The sequence below is a fragment of the Asterias rubens genome, chromosome 15, assembly GCF_902459465.1.
Source record: "Asterias rubens chromosome 15, eAstRub1.3, whole genome shotgun sequence".
In the NCBI taxonomy this organism is placed as follows: domain Eukaryota; kingdom Metazoa; phylum Echinodermata; class Asteroidea; order Forcipulatida; family Asteriidae; genus Asterias; species Asterias rubens.
In genome coordinates, this window is record NC_047076.1 from 5,299,986 (window position 1) to 5,324,869 (window position 24,884).

The 24,884-nt window shown below is 40.6% G+C and overlaps 1 protein-coding gene across 1 annotated transcript in view; it reads right to left on the reverse strand.

Moving 5' to 3' along the window:
- Window positions 1-6,009: 6,009 nt before the first annotated feature.
- The window catches only part of LOC117300403 (polypeptide N-acetylgalactosaminyltransferase 13-like), a 38,065-nt gene continuing 19,190 nt past the window's right edge, over window positions 6,010-24,884 (reverse strand). The window contains exons 2-10 of the mRNA XM_033784188.1: window positions 24,141-24,310; window positions 23,496-23,667; window positions 14,427-14,627; window positions 11,441-11,558; window positions 10,822-11,010; window positions 10,204-10,341; window positions 9,658-9,756; window positions 7,796-7,933; window positions 6,010-6,818 (exon numbers count right to left, since the gene is read on the reverse strand). Of these exons, the coding sequence (XP_033640079.1) occupies window positions 6,675-6,818; window positions 7,796-7,933; window positions 9,658-9,756; window positions 10,204-10,341; window positions 10,822-11,010; window positions 11,441-11,558; window positions 14,427-14,627; window positions 23,496-23,667; window positions 24,141-24,310 (1,369 nt within the window). The 3' untranslated portion in view covers window positions 6,010-6,674. The remainder of the gene's footprint in view (window positions 6,819-7,795; window positions 7,934-9,657; window positions 9,757-10,203; window positions 10,342-10,821; window positions 11,011-11,440; window positions 11,559-14,426; window positions 14,628-23,495; window positions 23,668-24,140; window positions 24,311-24,884) is intronic.

A 24,884-nucleotide genomic window follows, 5' to 3' on the forward strand; every position in this document is an offset into this window, starting at 1 on the left:
AAGATTGGAATTTCTACTTTAATCTTAAAAATTGCAGTATGGTTTTAAAAAACAAATTTAAACATCTTGTTCATGTTTTTTTATGCTATCGTTTGAAAATGCATTTTCAATAGACGGCTTTGAGTTTATTTCCAAACCCCCAAAAAGAGGGGCACTGGACACTATTGGTAATTAAAAACTTTCTTGGTAACGAGCAATGGAGAGCTGTTGATGGTATAAAACGTTGTGAGAAACGGCTCCCCCTGAAGTAAAAAGAGGCAATTTCTCACTTGAATAATAAAAGGCTTAAATTCAACTGAAGCCTTTTATAATTATGCATCTGAAAGCACACAAATGTGTGCAATAAGGGTGTTTTTCTTTCATTATTCTCTTGCAACTTTGATAAACAATTGAGCCAAAATTTTCACAGGTTTGTTGTTTTATGCCCATGTTGGAATTCACCAAGTGAGGTCTTTGACAATTACCAAATGTGTCCAGTGTCTTTAATGTAATGGTTTTTTTTCAGTCTTTCAACCCAATCCTGATCACAAAGTATGTGGGATTTTTGTTTTTTATTTAGTTTGACCTCGCTAGACCAGACATTTAAAGGCCAGACAGTGAAGGCTCTGTTTCTTAAATTACCGAAGGCAATTTTTGGGTGAAGGGCATTTCTAATAATAGAAACAAATGCAGTGGGAACAATGTGAGGAATTTGTTTCCCATTAACAAGGGTCTCAAATTCATAGAGCTGGTTAAAGTAAGCACATAAACTAGCTAAGCACAATCACGTTATGCTTACCAGAATAAGGAAACCAGTTATATTAACATTCCACATGTTCGATGTAATGCTTACATGTATTTTGCAGAAAATTGTTCAAGCATTATTTGCTGCTTAAAGACTCTGGACACTATTGCTTTACCAAGTAAGGTTTTATGCTAATAATTATTTTGAGTAGTTACCAATAGTGTCCACTGACTGCCTTTAAGCAGCTCAATGAAATAAGGCCCTGTTCGATATCATTACAATGTGCTTGTTAGTAAATCTGCTAACACTTGTTTCAGACAAGCCCTCCAGAGTCGCGCTGAACCAAATTCTGAATTAAGTACGTCTGAAACAGTTAGAAGCGACTGGACGCACTAGAAGTCAAATGATAGACTGTTGCAGTCGTTTGGAACAACTAGAGTCGATCCTAATCTATTTGGTTTGGCGCGACTCGACTCTGGCGCGCCTGTCTGACGTGGGTGTTAAGCCTAGTTCATACTTTCTGCGAATGCGAAGCGAATGTTGATGTCACAAATTCGCAACGAATAATTCACAGCAGTTCAACTTTGCTCACCTCACTTGCGAATATCGCTGCGAAAGGAGGGTTGTGACGTCAAATTCATGTCAAATTAGCATCGCATTTGCATGAAGTATGAACCGGGTTCAAGTCAGTGGGGCAATGTGCCACTCTTATAACACACGTTGGTGACCAGCAGCCAAATTTAAAAAAGCAGAAAACTGGCACTACTGCTTAGCTGATGTATTTACCCAAAAAACAAACAACCCATAACATAGCAGGGCACCAGTCAGAACAGTGTGAATTTGTGGGCATTCTGGCTGGTAACCATTTTCTGGTTAACAGGATCTGCCTGTGCTCAATAGCTTCACAAATATTACTTTAACTAATCTCCATTGAAATGGGTTCCAAGGGAATTTGTTTTCTTCCCTTTTTGTTTTTTTTATAATATAAACTTTGGATAATTTAAAATCCATCAGATTTTTGACTAACATTTTCAACCACAATTATGTAGTTAGTTGTAAATACCAACTTTTGTTCTTTTCAAGTTGCAGTTTAATTATAAAATGTGACCTTTGACCTCACTTTATGAAGTTAATAAAGATGTGCAATTAACCCTGAAGAGATTTACCTTTCAGCGTCGTTCTTTTTCGTTGTTTTTATTTTTCCGTTACTTCTGGTTAGTCATCGTTAATAGTTATCCATTAATTGCACACATTTCAAGTAAAGTCATTCTACTGCAAGCAAAACAAAAGTTGTACACAATAATTATAGCCTCTGGTTAAAAAAAAAAAGGTTTAACAAAACAAGCAAATGGCAGATATAAAATTGTTAAAGACAGTGGACACTATTGGTAATTATCAAAGACCAGTCTGTTCACATGGTGTATCTCAACATATGCATAAAATAACAAACCTGTGAAAATTTGAGCTCAAATGGTCGCTGGAGCTGCGAGATAACTGTGAAAGAAAAAACCATGTCACACGGAGTTGTGTGGTTTCAGATGCTTGATTTCGTGACCTCAAATTCTAAATCTGAGGTCTCGAAATCAAATTCGTGGAAAGTTACTTTTTTTTCGAAAACTACGTCACTTCAGAGGGAGCCGTTTCTCACAATTTTGTATACTATCAACCTCTCCCTATTACTCGTTACCAAGTGAGGTTTTATGCTAATAATTATTTTGAGTAATTACCAATAGTGTCCACTGCCTTTAATTCTTGTCTGATTAGCTACAGGATTTCCTGTGGATGACATGAAAGCTGTTATATGCCTCTATTAATATTTATACAATTCTAACCCAAAACGAAGCCACAGGTGCATTCACTGCAAGTGGTGGCAGTAGGCGCCTTTGGCCTCATTTTGGGTAAGAAACATGACGTCATGCATAAATATTATCAGAGGCGTATTAGTCCCTATCTATGGAGAAACCTGGGGTGCGTTTTGTTGGTTGTAACCAATAACTGTTTGGGTTGAGATTGCTACTGGTAATTCACTTGCCATTGACTGAAACAGTTTAGGGTTATCGTTTACAGTTAACCGATTATGTAAAAATTATACTTTTGCTTACTGTTTTTATGCTTTATGAAACTAGGCCCAGATAGCCAGCTGTGCAGTTCCAGCATACCACTCAGTGTTCATCGAAATCATCTGGAAACTTGTGGCACATCTTGTTACATAAATGTGTACAATGACTAGCAGGGCCCAGTTTCATGGCTCTGCTTACCGCCAAATTCTGCACTTACAATCACCATTCTCCGCTTACTAAAATCACCATTACTCGCAAGTGCAAATTTCTGCGCTAGCTGTGTAAGCATAGAATGCCTAGTAAAGTGGAGTACAGACACGCACAAGCCAAAAATTCCCTTCTAACCAGAATTACCTGCTTCCGAAAGTGGCCAATCTGTGCTCACTTAATTTTTTTAAAACTACTTTTTATTATGGTTTATTTATTAACTGCACGGGCGGCCAAGCAGGCCGAAAAGAACATATCTTTGTCTGATACCCTGTAGATATACTTACTAGTTCTCAAATAAATAGATGGACCAGACTATATTTAGTTTTTCCTCGGCAAATGAGCAACCAATTTCATTCCCATGCGTTCGAATTAAAGCTGTTTTGCCTCTCCAGTTGTTACTGCGTTTCAAATTCAAAATTCGGCCATTCAATTTCGTTTAGAGTCGAGTCAAATTCCTTTAGCACTATGTTCAATTTAGTGTATTGTCATTCTTTTTCGAGACACACACGCCTCAAGAAGCGACTGCGATTTTGAATGCTGCTTTGATGAATTGTTAAATTGAATGATTATTTTGTTAAATCGAATGATGCAACATTACATTTGACTAATCATAAAACGAAATCGAATAACCCTTTTGAGTAGCATTCGATTTCGCGCGAAATAGAATAGCTTGATGGTTAAATTGGCTGCTCATTTTCCGAAATTGATCGAGAAAACCTATATTAGTTTTTGCACAACATTGGCAAGATTGAACGTTCACAGATTTGCATATCACTAACATCAGTTTAAGACAGGCATACCAGTGTAACGCAGAAGCAAATTATAGAAATAATTGGCGTCTTAAACAGTTCGAAGCGACTGGACACGCTTGAAGTCGAAAAGAACGACTGTTGCAGTCGTTTGGAACAACTACGATACTTGTCATGAGCTGAGCGAATATAAATGTTATGTCAAGTTTGTCTGTCTGAAACCAAATTTATTTGGGTCAACCTAGAGTTGCTCCTAATCTGGCACACCTGTCTATCATGGATGTTACATGGTATACAAAATCTGGACAATTCCAATTAAATCAAAGAGATCAGAATTCAATGTGTGGCCACGGACCTGGGCCCAATTTCATAGAGCTGCCAAGCACAAAAATTTGCTTAGCATGAAATTTCTTCATTGATAAAAACAGGATTACCAACCAAATTTCCATTTGTTGCATATTGCTTGTTGCTGTTGTTTGCTTATCTTGTAAATCGCGAGAAAATTTGGTTGGTAATGCTAATTTTATCAATGAAGAAATTTCATGCTAAGCAGATTTTTTGCTTAGCAGCTCTGTGAGATAAGGCCCAGCTGTGATCAAGATGATACAGCCCCTTCAGTGGAAAAAAAACCCAAAACAAACAACTCAAAAACAAATAAATCAATGTCTGACTCAATACGTAAAGTATAGCATTGAAATATAATTAAAAACTTAGTTAGGCATTATTTTTATCCCCTATAATAACATTGGCATAATATAAATTTGTTAAGTAATTTTTAAGTATTAAGAAAATATAAAACCCATTAGATGGATGTACAAAATTACTTAGTTACACATTCGTCCTTTAACACTGTGCATTCTGCACTAAAACATATTAATTTGTTTTAAGATAATGCTCTTTTATATAACACTTATACTTATAGTACTGCAAGTCTAACAAATATTCATCCAAAAGCACAGAAGATTCTAGAATTGCTCAATGATAATTCAAAACAAAAAATTACAAGATAGTAGCACCGAAAATATATAGCTTTGATCTATGGAAAACAATAGCAGAAACAATTAAAAAAAAAAAAAAATAATAATAATATTCCAAGTCCAATTTTGAATGTTTGTCCTATTTAGATTTTCATAAGCACTCACCAATCAAATCACTTTAAATGCATCATATGAACATTTGATGAGAACTTGCCTGTTGATTACAGCAATTCTACTTTTATGTTTTGCAGACTTTGGTGCATAATCCATGGCAGGCCTGATACTTCACGGAGGCAACAAAGCCAATTGTCTCCATGCCCCCCTGGTCATTGCCTTGGTGCTCTTCAAATGCTCCAGAAGAAATTTACAATTTTCGTCATAGGGTGCCCTTTTTTACCAAGGAGAAAATGCCATGGTGCCCTTGACTTTTCAAAAACGAAGCATACAGGCCTGAAACACTGTGGTCAACCCCTACTCTTCCATGATAAAGTGTTCAGGGTTCTTTTATAGGTGCACTTCAATACTAAGCACATGTATACAGTTTAATGTCCCACTCGAAGGACAAAGCAATTATGGTAAAGCATAAGTAGAAGCAAGTATAATTAGGTAAGGTTTGCACAGCACCATGTGTAAATCTCTTTGAGTAGTGTTGGTTCTGAAAATAACTGGTGGTTGATGACAACTTTTCGATCAGTGCTCTGATCGTCTGAATTAATTGGTTACCTGCATCAAATTTGTATTAAACATACATCCAGGAAGCTTTCTGGATCTGAATATATACTCTCCAACACTCTAATTAGAGCCAAACGAGAAGAGAAGATGCTGACGAAACTTCAGTTTTAGATGTGGGAAGAAAACCCCAGAGAATTATTCCTGGGAAAACCCACGCAGTCAAGTAGGGATTGAAAACCCAATCCACATATTACCCGCAGTAGGATTCGAACCGGGGTGCCAGAGGTGGAAGGCAAGGCAAGATACCACTACACCAATCTGACCGTTGGGAAAGGGAAAAGTGAGGATGGCTCTGGCAGGCCACTGCATTTGACACCCATGGGTTGGCAGGCAGCCCATCGCACCATGTTTTATGCAAATTGCCAGACACACAAGGCCCGAAGGTCACTTCAAGGTGTGGGCTACAATTTATTTTTTTTCCAGGGGCTGTTGCCACCAACTCCCAGGGATGAAACAGGGTTACCCCCTTTACAGTCCATCTGGATATAGGGTTGGGTATCATCCATCAAAAGCTGTTAAATCAGAAAGCACTACCTCCCCAACTTTATGAAGCAATCGTGGTTAAGTGTCTTACTTAATAAGTGTCACGACTGGGACTCGAACCCACACTCTGCTGATCAAACACCAACGCTTCAATCTGGTGGACAGGGGACAGCGACGAGCCACATTCATCAACACTTTGCGGTGGGATGTTGGCCTTAGTGACACAGGGGAGATGAGAACCCTAATACTGGAAAGGGAAGAGTGGAGGGCTGCCACCCAGTCCCGAGTTGGTGTTGGATTAGACTAAGCCATCGCATCATCATCATTATCACCAATTGAAATATACCAGTTGACCTAAACAAGTTCTCCTGCCATCAATGCACCGTGGAGCTTTGGAACCAGTTGCCTGCAGCTGCTGTCCTGGCTACATCAACCACCGCCTTCCAGAAAGCCGCCCTGCCTGCCATTAAAGTGATGAGGCTCCTCTTAATCTTCAAGTCAAGCTTTTGAACCTGCACCACAGTTTTGTTGGATTTTATCAACTTCTTGTGCTTTTTATCCACCACTTTGTTTATTTCCTTTCTTCACTTTCACTATGATGCCACGCTGCACCATCCCAGTATAGGAAAATTTTGTGCTGTACGGGGATCACCTAATACTTACAAAAATACCATTTGATGTTTTTTCTATCAATTGCATAAAAAATATTTAAATAATCGTAGTGATAACATATTCTTCATCAGCTTTTCTTTGGTTTTCTGTAATGAGCGAATTCCCAGGATTCCGTGGGCCGTTCTCGGCAAACGTTGATGACGAGAACTTTGGTTTGGAGACCAGCAACGTCTAAACACATACCGCTCTCTTTGTGGGTTATATGACCCGGCTGTAAAAGGAAACAAAACGCAAAAATAGCAGAAATATTTTAAAAGCCTCTTACTCGTTACCAAATTACAAAAATTATATACATAGACTTGAGCGCTCCTTCATAAGAGAGAATCTGGAACATGATGAGTCAGTGCAGTCAAATAAAATCACCGTTTTGATGGATCATTTGTGCTGGATGTGCTCGTTACAACAATACAAAACAAAGTACACGTAGGACAAACAGCACTAAATTTTAGAATAAGGGAATCAATGTGTGGTGAAGAGGTTTTCAACTAGTGGTTTAACCCCAACGAGGCCTGGTTCTTGATAATTTTTACCGAGACGAAGTCGAGGTAAATTATCAAGAACCAGGCCGCAGCGGGTTTAAACCACTAGTTGGAAATTGATTCAACACACTTTGATTTCCATTCATAAATACCTCGTTCGGTCAAAAAACATCAACACTTTGGTCAAAAAGTTAAACAAATACAAAAAATATAATTGTTCAATGATTTCTTTCAAGACAACACCCCTCCAGCTATGAAATGGTAAAGCCCTTGGCCTGATCGGGTAAACAACTCCTTATAAGGGAATGCTGTGCGCGTCGTGCGTATCGTGTGATGTGGCACAACTGTTTCAGCCGTTGCTCTCGACCAATAGGAATGTCGACTGTCTTATAAGTACAGGTGCAAGCTCGCGTGTCATGCCCATGTTTTTAACACTTTTTACTGGTCATAAACAAAGGTTTATACACACCCACGTGACGCGCTCTCCACCAATAGGAATAGCGAAACTGTCTGAGGTATTTATGAATAAAGAAATAATAATCTGGTAGATCAATACACCATGGTTAAACAAAGTAGACAGGGTCAGACAGGTAGCTCCAACTTTAGAATTGAGAAATAAAGGCAATAATTAGCCCGCCGAAATATAGTAAGGAGGAGGGGGTTTTGGAAACCCGAGGGGGGGGGGGGGTAGCTGACATCGCCACCTTACCTTGCTATGTTTCCACTCTTGGCTGCCTCCCATTCCGTGGCAGCCCTCTAGTGTCAGTTTTTGTCCAGGCCTGTAGTCAGCCAGGTCTAAGCACAGGTCTTCCCAACGGAACTCACCATCCAGTGTGATCATAAATGCCTGGAAATCAATCAGTAACATATTGAGCATAATTTCTCTAAAGGCAGTCAGAAAGTTTATGAGAAGGTCTCAGACTGCGGTCAAAGTTCCAGTTGAACCCATTAACTGGGGTCAACTGGTTAAACTAAGTTTAATTGGATAAACCAACTGGTTTTTGTCCAAATTCCATTATAAACCACCTGGTTTTTAACTGTGTTTAACTAGTTTATCAACTGGTTTTCAACTGGTTCCGGTTAAACTAGGTTCAACTGACCCGGAAAACCAGGGACTTTGTGGGGTCTTTACACAATGGAACAATTTACGCAACAAGGGAATTATTTGTTCAGCCTTCACCCCACAAAGGAATTACTTAAAGAGGGAATAATAGTATACAAATATTGACTGCTTCACGTGCTATGGTTACAACTACGACTCCCGTGGATCACCGAGGGAGTCGGATTTTAAACCATAGCACGGGTAAAGGCAGTCAACATTTGTTTTATAACACCCCAACAGACTATTTATCATCGTCGTACACGTTATGTTCTAACGCACCTTTCAGATACACAGATGCACAACTGATTGGGTTCGAGGTGTGGGTAAAAAGACGTCTGGGTACTGCACGCCGTGTGATAGTCGTCGAACTATCACACAGCAAACGATGGACTATCACACGGCCGACGTTTCATAGTAAAACTAAAGACATCATGTGACGCGCTCTGTGGGTGTTCAACACAATATGTAGCATCCCTAAGGTCATGCATCCCTAGGGTCGTGCATCCCTAAGGTCGTGCATCCCTAAGGTCGTGTGTACATTGTTTGGAAGCCAGCTAGTTTGCTTTACGTACTAGCAGACTGTTAGTCCAGCAAGCATGGGAACCCACTGTATTCATTAATGTCAAATCAAACTTTTTCTCTTTAGCAACTGGCCGTTTGGTGTTTAGTCATCATATATAGCAAAAAACTTAAGCCAGTAATAATAATAATCTTCCCTTGCTTACCAGTCAGTGCCCATAATTCTCTCAGCACTGAAAGCAATTATTAAACAGCGCCCTCACTTGGGCATTCAGAAGCATCTTTATAACTAAGAAGACTTTTAAGCCACAAGAGGGCAGTCTGTAGTGCAGCCAACAGACTGTCTTCTTTGACTTGCTATACTTTTTGAAACAGCTACCGAAGGAAAGTGCTTTTCTTCAAAAGAGTTTAATAATCTGAAGAGGTGATTTGTTGCAAACTGTCAAATGACGGCAGATAAAGGCGTACCCTGCACTTTTTTTTCACTATTCACTATCCCCCCCCCCCCGGCAAGAAAGGTAGTTGATGCAATAGTTTTTAATTTTTGAGCATGAAACCAGACATTCTGCTTCTTCTCATGCATACACCCTTGATTTGCTGAGATGTAGAACAAGGAGCCATTCCAACAGTTTTATTTCACGTACTACAGCTTTTTGGAACTCCCTGCCTGGTGCATGTTTCCCTCCATCCTACAATCTAGACTGTTTTAAGAGGAATATCAATTCCTATACCTTCAGCTTCCCCGAGTTCTTTTCACATTCAAAAAGTTTATTCTTGTTAATTAACCCCATACCAAGAGTGGCTTTTAGCTTTGTTTGGGGTGAACAGAACAATTTTTTTTGTTTTAAATAAGATGATTTCCAAGGTTTGTACTACATAAGAATGATTTTCTAGAGACATATGTAAACACGCTTGGGGAAGCAACTTTTCTCGGACACACTGCCACATACCTGGCTTGGTAGCCCCTTTCCACATTTGGCGACACCGATTGGTTTACTCTCTCCAGCTTTGACCGTGTCAACACACAGGTTAGCCTGCTTGTTGTGGCACTGTATTAAAAAATAAACGTGGAGATGATGGGAAACAGTCACTACCAATACCAATCAGAAACTTGATTCTAACAATCTTTGTAGGATGTCGTGGCCGAGTGGATAAGAGCACCGAACTCAAGGTCGTGACACTTAAAATAATTTCGCAAGATGTCTACTACCATTGCAATCTTTATAACAAGCTGGGCCCAATTTAAAAAAATTGCCAAGAATAGACAAAATTGCTTAACAGAAACAGGTTACCAGCCAAGCTAACATTAAGTTTACATTGTTGTGAATAGCTTAGCATAGAAACTTGTCAGGCAATATTTCCTGCTTAACAGCTCTACGAAACTGGGCCCCGACCTTCAGATAAAATGACACAATTTCGTCTTAGAGTGATTAAAAAAACAAAAACAAAATTTATCAAGAACCTTCTGAAAAATGATGGAGCATTCTTGTTCTTACCCTTCCCCAAGCAACCAGCTTATCCTGAGCTGTCCCTTGCAGGCTGGGGTAAACTTTCTCCAGGTACCACTTGAAGGGATGGCATGCTAATCTATCTCTTAACGCTATTCTGTCTGCGATGTCGCCATAATATTTATTCTGTTTCAAAAGAAAATTATAATATAAATAAACCTCTGAAGAAGGTCCGGTTTGGATCGAAAGCTAAGGCCATCTACGCTACTCATTATAATAAATGTATACATAATATACATCGTTTTGAAGTGTGTGCTGTGGGAAAGATATCATTGCGATTTGTTGCCATATATTTGAGAACAACAGCGAAAAAATTATAAAATCTTCCTTCTCTGAAACAGTTGAACACTTTGTTTACCAACAACTACCTCAGGGAGGTAGTGCTTTCTGCTCTACCGGCCAGGCTTCGGACTGATGATACCCAAGCCTACATCCGTATGGACTGTAAAGGGGGTAACCCTGTTTCAGCCCCAGGAGTAGGGTGGCAACGACCCCTGGAAAAACAGTGTACTGTAGCTCACACCTTGAAGTGGCCTTCAGGCCTTGTGTGTCTGGCGACTTGCATAACAAAAAAACAAAAAAAACAAAAAAAACCAAAAAACATACTTGTGCTTCTGGTAATGCTGCATTAAAGTCCTTTTTGAAGTCGTCCATCCAGATTTCAGCGACGCGTCCAACATTGTGGAGATATGTAGACTCTACACCGCCTGGGAAATCATAGGGTGTTTCCTTACGGTCGATATGACCCACTCTGGAGCATGGGATGATTTGAACGTTTCCACCACACATCCATACCTGTATTTAATAGATCAATGAGATTTTTCATTCCATTTCCAGTTTATTCATTCTGGTTGTGTAATCTTAAGTCATACCTTCGTCAAAATTTATTTCCCGCAAACCCGCCACCCCCCCCCCCCCAACAAGAAAAAAAAATTGATGAAAAAAAGATAAAAATGCATCTGAACCCCAGCCTACAATCCCGGCCAAAATGCTTGGGCCACCCATTCGCAACGTTCAAAATAAACATTCTCTCTCCACTTCCCCCAATACAATCTCTCCCCCGCCCCCCCCCCCTGAATGTTGAGAGGAGCGCAGACCGTGCAATGAGAGCCGACATTGAAAGGGGGCATGGGGCTGTGCTATGGGGGCCCAGTGAGATATGGCCGGGATTCTATAGACCCACCTTTAAAGGCCTAGAACTATAAGTTGACTTGACTTGTCTTACCCTGAGGGAAAACTCCAGTGTCTCTCCACCCCATCCTTCCATTTGGTTATCCAGCCCTCCGATCCTCTCAAAATTATTCCTGTCAACGGCGAAGATGCCATTTGCCAAAACGGGTGTTCTGCAAATTAAGCAAACGACCGTAAACTTGTTACAAATTAATAGTTGTATTGGTCAAAGACACCGGCAAACACCACAGGCTAGTGTCTGCACAAGACAGCCGTACAACTGTAAAAAAAACAATTGTATTAAAGGAACACGTTGCCTTGGATCGGTCGAGTTGGTCTTTGAAAAGCGTTTCTAACTGTTTGTTATAAAATGCATATGGGTAGAAAGATGTTGTAAAAGTAGAATACAATCATCCACACAAACATGCCTCCAAATTGCACGATTTTCCTTTTACCTCGTTGACTAACACGGCCGGCCATTTATGGGAGTCAAATTTTGGAAATGGCCGACTGTGTTAGTTCACACAGTAATAGGAAAACCACGCATTTTTGAGGCAAACTTGTGTGGATCATTGTATTCTTCTTTTAAAACATCTTTCCAACCATATGCATTTTATAACAAACGGTTGCAAACGCTTTTTATAGACCAACTCGTCCGATCCAAGGCAACGTGTTACTTTAAACCAACTGGTTTTGTCCAAACTCCATATTAAACCACCTGGATTTAACTCTGTTAAACTAGTTTATCAAATGGTTTTCATTTGTATAAACCAACTGATTGTCCAAATTTCATATTTAACCACCTTGTTTTAAGTAGATTTGAAACTTTGCACTGTGGAAATACGATATGGAAAGGTTTGCGGTAACACCATGTAATGACTATCTCTAAATGAGTTGGGGTGATTCTGAAAAGAACCGTTTGGTTTAAACTCGATGATTCGATCAGTATGTTCTGATCATCTTCTGGAGAAAGCTGGAGATGGTCAGAGCATAGGCCTAACGGTTCTTTTCAGGCCAAACGGTTTATTTCAGAACCACACCAACTCATTTAGAGATAGTCATTACATGGTGTTACCGCAAACCGTTCCATGGCCGAGTGGTTAAGAGCATCGAATTCAAGTTTTGGTGCAGTCACCAGGGTGGGGGTTCGAATCCGGGTCCTGACACTTGTGTCCTTGAGCAAGATACTTCACTATAATTGCTTCTCTTCACCCAGGGGTATAAATGGGTACCTGCGAGGGTAGAGGTTGATATTGTGTATGAAAAAGCCACAAGCGCCTTACAGGCAGCTCAGGGCTGTATACTCCCAAGGGAGCTGAAAAAGACTTAAAATTGGATGTTATTGTCCCTATGACCAGGGCACTAATGTAAAGCGCATTGATACAGTTATTGTGAAATGCGCTTTGTAAGAATGTGTTATTATTATACCACCTTGTTTTAACGGTGTTTAATTAGTTTATCAACTGGTTTTCAACTGGATTCAGTCAAACCCAGTTTAACTAGGTTCAACTGGAATTTTTACCTGGGATATGCCTATAAGAATGCACATACAAGGAACTACACTGAGGGACAGGTTGTTGATATCATTCATCATGCACGCAACAGGAAGTATGGAAAAACCAGACTGAAATCCAATTTCGGGTCATTTAAACCAACTGGTTTTGTCCAAATTCCATATTAAACCACCTGGTTTTAACTCTGTTAAACTAGTTTATCAAATGGTTTTCATTTGTATAATGTACGCAACAGGAAGTATGGAAAAACCAGACTGAAATCCAATTTCAAAGTTTGAATAATGTTTGACATGAATACATAATGCATTGTAGCAAGCCCACCGATCAATATAACATAGGCCTACTAGTAGGCACTTGACACATCTGGTAATTGTCAAAGACCAGAATTCTCACTTAGTGTATCCCAACATATGCATAGAATAACAAACCTGTGGAAGGTCTCAGCTGGTCATCAAAGTTGCAAGAGAATAATGAGAGAAAAACCACCACTGTTGCACAACTTTGTGTGCTTTCAGATGCATATCAGGGCTCGATTTAGACACTAGCCCGGCGTGCGATCACTAGTTAAGAGTGCCATTTAGTCTCCACCAAGGGCTAGTAAAAATTTGTGCGGACTGAGTCAAAGTACAGCTGACGAGCCCATCGGGCTAGTTAAGGACAAAAGTTAGTGCAAGGCCTGCATATAATGAAAGTCTTCAGCTGAAGTATTTTATGATTTGAGTGAGAAATTACCCCTTTCTCAAAAACTATATTACTTCAGAGGGAGCAAAGGAAACTAGGATGTCAAGCGTTTCATCATTATAGACCTTTATCACGGTGTGGTCATCTTGATTTTACGCCATTCCAACTCATTGTAACCAAACTGAGGCTGGACAAAATAATAGTCTGGTGACATGCGTAATGAATGTTAGCATTCATTACTGTTATTGGAAACAGGGAACATCACCAAGATGGTGACACTGGATAAAGGTCTATAGCAACCTCGTTCCCAGGGGTGATCGATCTCTCTGCGCCTATTTTTCCCAGCATGCCTTGCTCGATTACAACCCCTGGAATTGGCAAATTTAAATGTGCTATATGCTAGCACATTTAAATGAGCTAAATGAGCGTATATTGACCCCTTGCACGCGCGTCACCTGATGCCACGCTCACCATGTTGGTGGTCAAGGTTTACGTGTAAATGCCGCATCGCCTGAAATGCGCACTTCTCTGAATAACACACGTTGACATTCACCACCAATATGGCGCATCCAAGATTATTCTGATGATGACGTCAGGTGAATTGGGTCAAAATTAAATCTTTTTTTAACGCGCGCACGCATGTCTTTCGTCTTAAGGAGTTTTTTTGTAAAAAAAAAAATGTGTTCGTTTCATAAAAAACGCGGGCTGATCAACATGCAAATATCTTAAAACTACGTACGCACGCACTTGACATCCAATAGTGACGAAAGGTAGCGTTACGGCGCGCTTCCCATGGTAGCGAGGCTGGGTCTATAGGTCCATGCTTGGACCCTCAGGAAAACTCACCTCAGAGGCTCAGCAGGGCTGTGCCTATCAGCGAGATCAGCCTTAGAGAGCGGCGACTGTTTGATGCTGAGATCCCATCTGAAGACTGAACGAGAAATCCCAGACTCTACGTACTCTAGCGTTTCATGATCTATGACGTCTGTGACTGGTGCGGCCACCGTTGAGCGATCTCTGTTGATTGCATCCAGCAGAGGCTCTAACCTGAGTGGTAAAAGTACAGAAAGAGTAAAAGGTTATTTTAATTAATAATAATAACAATAGTAGTTCATTCATTTAGTCGATGCGGAGCATCGGATGATGGCCCTCCAAACACGTTGGTCCTCCATTGCTGTACGCAGCTCTTCCCGACGCAGTCCAGAGTCCCGGCACAAGGTGTCCACATAGGTGGTTTGTGGTCTGCCTCGGGAACAGCGACCTTGAGTAGGGGCCCAAAGCACAAGTAATAATAGTAATAACTAGTTCTTAAATTGCGCATTTCACAATAACCGTCTCAATGCGCTTTACAATAGTGCCCTGGTCAGTGGACCAATAACATCCATTTAATCTTCCTCAGGTCCCTGGGGAGTATACAACCTGGGCAATCATAGCGCTCCAAAGGCTGTTTCATACACAACATCAACCTCTACCCTCGCAGGTACCCATTTATACCCCTGGGTGAAGAGAAGCAATTATAGTAAAGCATCTTGCTCAAGGACACAAGTGTCCTGACCGGGATTCGAACCCACACTCCGATGACTTAAAGGGTCTGGGTACTGTTTGTAGGACACAAAACATAATAATACTTGCCGAGGTGCTGTAGTTTTTGAGAAATGAGTAAAACAAGTCACGAAAATTATTCTAGCATGTAAAACGTGACATTGTTTTACCCATTTCTAAAAAACTACAGCACCTCAGCAAGTAGTAATTTAAGGGAAGCCTTCTACTATCTTTATCTTCAAACTTAAGTTTAATGTATATCTGTGGACATTATGTTTTGTGTTACAAAAAGTAACCAGGAGAACGCTGCCTTCCCAAAAGATTGCGGTCAGTGGGTGATGACAAAGCACCTGCCATTCACTCCATCTGATACAGAGAACAAACAAGAACTTGACTGCAAAATGGCACCTTCACAAACTATTACATCAGCCGTCGATTGCACAAAGAGTTAGGACTCGTCTTATCTCGAGTTAGGACGAGTAACTCGTCTTAACTTAGGATTAATCTTAAGGTCTGCATGCTACAGTGCAGGGTTGGGACTCGTCCTAAGTCCTAAGATAATTCTTAAGTTAGGAAGAGTTTTGTGAAATCGACGGCTGGAACAGGAAAAGACCAATTAAAAGATGGACTAAGAAAGGAGTTGGCTTTGTGGTTATGATGATTTGTCACATCACATTTTTCTATATCAGAATGTACGATTGATTTGATGGCTTACTCATTAGATCAACCTTGGCCTTCGTTGTTGGTTTGGCAGTGGTCTACAGACCTGTATGCTTCGTTTTTGAAAAGGCAAAGGCACCAAGGTATTTTCTCCTTGGTAAAGGGCACCCTATGAGGAAATTGTAAATTTCTACAGAAGTATTTCAAGGGCACCAAGGCAATAACCAGGGGGCATAGAGGCAATCGCCTTCGTTGCCCCCTTGAAGTATTAGGCCTGGGTCTACTACTAGTCACACTATAGGCTATTTAACACTCTCAAGCTACAATCTGTGACAAAAGCTACGACATTCCAATCTTTTGTTGATTTCAAAATTTTTCATATCTGCTCTACTTTCACATTGCCCGATTTAAAACTGGCTTTTGTCTTGCTACCCTAGGCTTCTTTTTTAACACAGGGTTGTTGGAAATAGGGGTGTCAGAATTTAGAGCAGTCATTATTAAAACAGGCATGATAAAAGTAGGAACATTTTATTGAGAAGGGCTGACTTACATTTTAACATTGTGTATTGACCCCTTACTATCACGCCACACGCGGCGACTGTGCCACGCTCACCATTTTTGGTGGTCAATAGGCTGACGTATAAACGCAGCGTCACTTAAAATGCGCACTTCGGCAAGATCAAACAGATTTTTTTTTCACCATGGGCAAAACATTGATAACTTAAAAGGAAGGTACACGTTTGGAAAAAAACACCCTTGTTGGACGAATTTGTGTGCTTTCAGATAGGAATAAAAGATTTCTAGTTAGAAGTCTTTTATTTTTTTAGTGAGAAATTACCTCTTTCTCAAATACTACGTTACTTCAGAGGGAGTCGTTTCCCACAATGTTTTACATGTATATTACCAACAGCTCCCCAATGCTTGTTACCAAGTCAGTTTTTAAGTTAATATTTGTTTTGAGTGATTACCAAACGTGTACCTTCCCTTTAAGTGGGAAGAGTATCATGCCTGTAAGGTTGACAAACAAATTATATTCTACCAATCCTGTATAGCCAATACCTTTAAAGGCAGTGGACACTATTGGTAATTGTCAAAAACTAGCCTTCACAGTTGGTGTATCTCAACATATGCATAAAATAACAAACCTGTGAAAATTTGAGCTCAATCGGTCTTCGAACTTGTGAGATAATAATGAAAGGAAAAAACACCCTTGTCACACGAAGTTGTGTGCGTTTAGATGGTTGATTACGAGACCTCAAATTCTAAACTTGAGGTCTCAAAATCAAATTCGTGGAAAATTACTTCTTTCTTGAAAACTATGGCACTTCAGAGGGAGCCGTTTCTCACAATGTTTCATGCCATCAACCTCTTCCCATTACTCGTAATCAAGAAAGGTTTAATGCAAAAAATATTTTGAGTAATTACCAATAGTGTCCACTGCCTTTAAGTAGATTTATAAATAAGCCTTTGAAGTTTGTTTTAAGAAGGCATGATATCAAACCCTGCGCTGAAAGATTGACAATCAGTTATGAATTTTTTTACACATTATCATCAACACATCAGAGGTAAATCTTTTGAGACCTCTGATTCAGTATCACATTGCTACCTGATAAAATTAACACCTGCGCATCAAGAAGCAATTTACCACTTGAGATAAATGGCATGTTATCTGAAGTTATGTACACTGTTTACTGGAGGGTGATTAGAGGGTGTGAAAATAGGGGTCTGAATGGATGTGAAAGGGTACTCCATACAATGGGTCCGCTGGCACCCCATGGGGGGGAATGACAGGTGTTTATTTGGGTCTGTCTGGTCTGGAGTGAAGGGGCCAGTAGCTACTACTTCTCAGGTCAAGCGACCCTGATTCAATTAGGTGATGTTATGTGTGCATTTTCCTTTTAAAGGTGCCATCCCAAAGCCTTGAAGAACATACACTTGCCAACAAGTCTTTAAAGGTGCCACCCCAAAGCTTTGAGCAATATAGACTTGCCAACAAGTCTTTAAAGGTGCCATCCCAAAGCCTTGAACAACATAGACTTGCCAACAAGTCTTTAAAGATGCCATTCCAAATCCTTGAACAACATAGACTTGCCAACAAGTCTTTAAAAGGTACCATGGCGATAGTGTAACAGCTCTTGCCAACAAGTCTTTAAAGGTGCCGTCCCAATGACTTGAACAACATAGACTTGCCAACATGTCTTTAAAGATGCCATTCCAAATCCTTGAACAACATAGACTTGCCAACAAGTCTTTGCTACAGTGTAACAGCTTTGGCCCAATTTTATGGCTCTGCTTACCGTGAGCAAGGAATCTGCGCTTGCGGAAGCAGGGAATTCTGTGCTTACGTCAAGCCTACTTCCCGGGTTAGCAGGGAATTTCCGCTTGTGCGCATGCGTACTCCACGTTACTACATGTAGAGTACTAGGCATTCTACTGTTACACAGCTGGCACTGTTCTCTATGAGATTATGCTGGCTTTGCAAGTTAAGAGCAGCAGTCTCGCGAAAACACCACCAGTATCGCGAGAATTGTAAGGAAAGCCATTTCGCTTACACCAGACATTGAAACCATATTCTGGTAACCATATTCTGGTTACCATTTTCTGCTAAGCATAACTTTGTTTTGCTTAGAAATTTTGTGTGTGCCTAAGAATCTCTGTGAAGTTCAGCCCAGGTTTGGTTGTGTCTGTGCTATTTGCGACAAACATTTAAAGACAGCGAAACCTAATTTTTGTAACCATTTGGTTTCGCTTAGCAATTTTGTGCGTGCCTATTAAAAGCAGCTCTATGAAATTCAGACCAGGGGTGCGTTCCACTCGCGCAAACGTTGCCAACAGTTGCGCACGTTCGCCAACAATTTGGCGAACGTTGGCAACTTTAGGTGAACATACTTCTGAGGTGTTGGCGAGTGGTTTATAAATGGCGGACAAGCATACGGTATTATTTCTTTGTCACAAACATAATTACATTGTATTTTCGGTGGATGATAATGCAGATTTGGAATAACAAAGTTAGTTAGTTGATGAATGATGTCAAAAAGGGGACTATTGCAGCAAAAACAAAGTGTAAAAAAAAACTATGTATGGTGCGCACCATCTTCATTTCAGGGCGCCGGCATATTGACTTCGCGTATACGCACCAATCGTTCAAAAGATAAAAAACATTTGCACGAACAGTTGCGAGTTGTTTGCGAAAGTGGAACGCACCACTGGTTTGGTTGTGTCTGTGCTATTTGGGGAGAAAAAAAGGGGGAGAGGGAGCTAGAGAGTGGGGGAGGGTGGGGTCAAGCCCACAGTGTTTTATTATTGTCCATAATGTCCTTTAATATTGTGTGTTTCTTAAATTGTGGCATCAGGAGATTAACTTGATAATAATTTAGTTTACTTTTTTTGAAATCCATCAGGGGAACTACTTTTTTTGTTTTTTCTCCTGTGTGATTGTATGTTTTTCGTTATCATATAGGATTCGAACTGCCTCTACCAACTGGGCAATCTCTCGGTGGTCGAGTTGGTACGACACTGCTCTTGAATTGCAAAGGTTGTGGGTTCTTATCCCACCCGAGTAATATGCATGTGATTTTGTCCACAGAACTCAGGTAAGTACTGAGTATACTGTGCTTATCACACATCGGTGTATATGGGTAAAATCCGTGTTTTCCTTCTTTTTTTTTTTCTTACTTTGTACTTTGCATTTTTACCTACGAAATAAAACAAAAATGAAATCAGCGAAATGAAACGTGTTCAGACAGTTATTCCATAAGAACGTTTTGCTGAAGAGTTTGGTACCCATGAGTATACATCTCCTTCACCTGTGCCAGACTGATTGTGTTTCGAGGTGTGAACCTACCATTGTCAATAGCCAGAGGGCTTGTGTGAGTAATTGGATGAGGCCATTGTACACCAACAGTGTTTAGAGTCTGTCTGAGCTGAGACTGAAGTTGGCATTACCTTGTTTATAACAAGAGGTCGATCGTCTCAATCAAATGTACTGTTTGATGGTTTGACAATGGGAGGAAATCTCAATAGCTAATAGCTCAGGAGGGAGTCCAGGGACAAAAATATTATGACCGTGGAGAGGAAGACTGATCGGTGCACCCCACTCTGTGGACAATAGTACTCAAACCCTTTACTTGGAAGTTAGCAAGTCCTGTTAATAACCGTTAAAGACACTGGACACTTTTGGTAATTGTCAAAAACCAGTCTTCTCACTTGGTGTATCTCAACATATTCATAAAATGACAAACCTGTGAAAATTTGAGCTCAACTGGTCGTCAAAGTTGCGAGATAATAATAAAAGAAAAAACAACCTTGTCACACGAAGTTGTGTGCTTTCAAAACCTTGATTTTGAGACCTCAAAATCTTATTCTGAGGTCTCAAAATCAGATTCGTGGAAAATTACTTCTTTCTCGAAAACTACATTACTTAAGAGGGAGCCGTGTCTCACAATGTTTTATACTATCAACAGCTCCCCATTTACTCATTACCACGTAAGGTTTTGTGCTAATAATTATTTTGAGTAATTACCAACACTGTCCATGCACAGCCTTTAAGGAAGTATAGACGTACGGCAACCTAAGCTCATGTCCAGACAGAAGGTCAGGGTCTGTTTTGTCAAATTTGTCAGATCATTAGCTCTTCATTGCCTCATTGACCTAATAATATATTTGGTTTGCAGTTACACCATGGTAGATTTTGCTCTACGCTAATATTAGGCCTATATTATACCGCCATGATTCTACATACATTTATTTCATGTCAACATCAATCAATACGGTGTGATAACATTGTTCAGAAAACGTATAATAACTTGTACTAAGGAAAACTTAATCCATTTAATGAACAATAAATAGAAAATAGCTTGACGTTAACATGTAGGATAAAGAAGAAGCAAAAGCTTTTTTCCCTCTTCCCTAAAGACAAGGACAACTTACACAAAAACGTACACTAACAAACAAAAGGGGCATGGACATATGCATGATAAATAATTACCAACAAATGTTGTGTATTAACTAACACGGAGCAGATTTTCGGAAATTCGGGAGACTTCTCAGTTCTGAAAACTATTACCTGGGTGGAGAGTAGAAAATCAGCCAACTGCTAATTAAGCTTATAGAGGATCGTTATTAACTTCACTGCTGCGGGGTTAGTTCTTAATTGGTCCCAACATTTCTACAATAGCTTGCTCCAGTCATCGTCAGGAGACTGAAGAAATGTGACCTCATTTGACCTCATTTTCAAATAAAAATGCGAGTCGTAAAAATTCTGACATGATGATTATCGGTGTTTCGTCTGGCTAATGAAGTCAGCTGTGATGGTAATAATTCAAACTGGTGATTGAAGCAGAGCATACGCACTCTGCACACAGACAAGAATGCAACTTTGATTGGTGAACTATTGAGATATGATAATGGCTTCTTATATAGGGCTCAGATCCGTCACGCCGCCGGTGACGCTCATGGCGCTCCAACATTATTACCCCTGGTCACTGGGCCTTAAATCATTCCTTAAACCATCTCAGCTCCCTGGGGAGTACACAGCCTTGTGCAACAAATATGAGCTACTCGGCTAAATCAATCACAAGAACCATCTCTGCCCTCACAGGTACCCATTTACCCCTGGGTGGAGAGAAGCAATTATAAGTGTCTTGCTCAGGGACACGTGTCACGACCGGGATTCGAACCCACACTCTGCTGAACAGAATCACCATAGCTTGAATCCAGTGATTCTAACATCTATTGAATCCAGTGCTCGGAGACCACACCCCTTGACATGAGATCAAGGGTAAACTGGGTACGCAGTAATAATGTTGGAAGCGCTTTGAAAGCAGATGCACTCCAAAAATAATGAACATTAAAAACTTACTTAGACACAGCTAATAATGAGGAATATCAATGTCATACAGACAGAATACAGTCAAACGACCATTCATCTTATTGCCATGGTCCTAAAATTAGTCTAGCTACACCCCGCCCACCCCCAAAACTTTTCATTTTAGAAGCTCTGTGGTGCAATCTTGGGCCAATTTTGAGGGGGGGGGGGCATTTGATATTGTGCCCCCCCACCCTTCAAAAAGTTGTGTCATCCTTTGCCCCCAGGATTAATGCCCATGGCGGGACACAGGGTTTGGTCTTACACAGTGCAATACTTGGGCTTCATGCGGGTAAAAAAGATGGGGGGGGGGGGACATTTGATATTGTGTCCCCCACCCTCCAAACAATGGGGGGGACATGTCCCCCTGTGTCCCCCCCCCCCTAATTGAAGCCCAATGTCGAGTCGCAACTACTGTTTTTCAACTATTCGGTCAATCGTGCCGCCACAACTACTAGAAAAATAGTCGCAAATACCTGCTTGGTGAACCAAAAGTGGTGCTCAGGACTATTGTGCAATAACATAATTAACTTATGAATCACAACTAGACATAACTGACTTCAATCCTTTCATTCAGCATGAATTTTATTGAGCCTGCGGCAAACATTATGCTGCAATGTATCTTGGAAATTAATAATCAGTCGCGACTAGTGTCAAAGTCACAACTCTTTGAGGCGCGACTAGTCGAGTAGTAAATTTCACTTATAGTCACCCAGGCTTAACCTTCACATTGGCAAGGGTCGACATCATGTCATGGCATCACCACCTTGCTAGTATCAACCCAGATTAGGACAACCGGACGTCAATCCATGTGTGTTAATTTAATTTCCGTTTCTTGTCATATCTTTCTGCCTCATCACCTTAGCTGACCTTTGAGGACCATGAATATGGAATCCCATTGTATATTTAGCCCATAGAGCAAGAAATCTTAGCCCTATAGTGTTACTGCGTTACACACTGTAAAGCCGTTGGTCCAGTGTGTTGTGCAAGACACGTAAAAGAACCCAGTGCACTTATCGTAAAGAGAAGGGGTTCGTCCCAGTGTTCCTGGTCTGATTGGCAGCATATTGCGCCACAGCACCTTGTACACCATTACATTCTGTTATGATAGGTCTCATAATTCAAACGTAGTACCACATACCTTTTATTTTTTGTTATGCAAGTCGCCAGACACACAAGGCCTGAAGGCCATTTCAAGGTGTTGGCTACAATTATTTAATTCCAGAGCCCGTTGCCACCTACTCCTAGGGCTGAAACAGGGTTACACCCTTTACAGTCCATATGCATGGATGTAGGCTTGGGTATCATCAATCCAAAGCCTAGCTGGTAGAGCAGAAAGCACTAGCTATCTCCCCAATTCTACGTAGCAAGTGTCACCACCGGGACTCGAACACACACTCTGCTTATCAAACAGCAGAGATTGAATTCGGGGAAAATACTCTACATTTAAAGCGCAATAAATTATGAGACCTTTTACATAATGGTTTACAAGGTGCTTTGGCGCAATATGCTGGCAATCGAACCAGGAGCACTGTTTGTAGTGAACCCCTTCTCTTTTTGATAAGTGCACTGGGTTCTTTTACGTGCGTTACACAACACACAGGACCAACGGTTTTACGTCCTACCCGCAGGATGACGCATCACGGATAAGTGTCTTTCTTAAGGACACAGGCGTCACGACTGCGACTCAAACCCACACCCTGCTGATCAGAAACACCAGAAATTGAATCCGGTGCTCTCAACCGCTAGGCCATGATACAAGATTTTTGACAAAACAAGAGATTTTTGACACTGACACCATGAAAAAAGAAAACCCTATTACAATAGAGAAAAACAGCATACCATACCAGTGTGTGTTGACTTCACTATGAGAATCCAGAAACACCAAGACTTCCCCAACGGCCTCTCCAGCCCCCAAGAGTCGGGCCTTGGCCACCCCTTCTCTGCGCTTGGTCTGAACCAGCTTCACCTTGATGCGGACCCGACGGGGGATGGCTTTCATATGTTCCACTATATCTCCTAGGGGTGTCAAGAAAAATAGAGGGGAATTATTTTGTGCGTGATGATGATTGATTGATAGAAGGTTATTGCAGCTAGATCTTGAACTTCAAACGTTTCGATCAGTATGCTCTGATGATCTTCATCAGCAACAGAGTCCAGCATTATCCTGAAGACAATCAGGGCATACTGATTGAAACGTTGATTTCTTTACTGCCGGTTCTTTTCAAAACCAACACTACTCAAAAGAGATACTCCCATGGTGTTACCGCAAACCCCTCTTCGTTAAAGTATATCGGGCTCTGATGGTCTATAAAATTCATCTGATATTTAATAGGAGACTTTCCAACGCTAGGTGGCAGCAGACATACCGGGTAAATTTCCATTGTTTACGTAGTTCTGAACATGCGCATAATTCTGAGAACAATGGATTTACCCGGTAAGTCTGCTGCCCTCTATCGTCCCAGAAAGTCTCCCATTGGTTGAGATCTTACCGTCATCGCTGCTATCGTCCACTAGGATTATTTCTTTGAGCAAGGACGTTGGGCTTCTGTTGTAAACACTGTAGATGGTCCTTAGGAGCGCCGACCAGGCCTCGTTGTAAAATGCTATAATGACACTGACTGATGGAAGCGCCGAAACGTGGTAGTTGATGCTTCTACACCTGCAAAAGTAGCAACAAATAGCAAAATGAAAGATTTTTCACGTACAATTTGTGACTGGTATCCTGTTCATTATTACATAGCAGGGATTTTTTAATTATATAAGCAGCTCTATGAAATTGGAAACTGGTTATATGGCAGTTACATACAGATTGTGTAGCTTAAAGGCAGTAGACACTATATTTATAAGCATAAAACCTTTCTTGGGGACGAGTGATGGGGAGAGGTAGATGGTATAAAACATTGTGAGAAACGGCTCCATCTGAAGTGACATAGTTTCAAGAAAGAAGTAATTTTCCAAGAATTTGATTTCGAGACCTCAGATTTAGAACTTGAGGTCTCGAAATCAACCATCTAAACACACACAACTTAATGTGACAAGGGTGTTTTCTTCTTTCATTATTATCTCGCAACTTTGATGACCGATTGAGCTCAAATTTTCACAGGTTAGTTATTTTATGCATATGTTGAGATACACCAACTGTGAAGGCTAGTCCTTGACAATTAGCAATAGTGTCCACTGACTTTAATAGTGATTGGCAACCTGAACAAAGATATGACAACAATAGAGTGCCA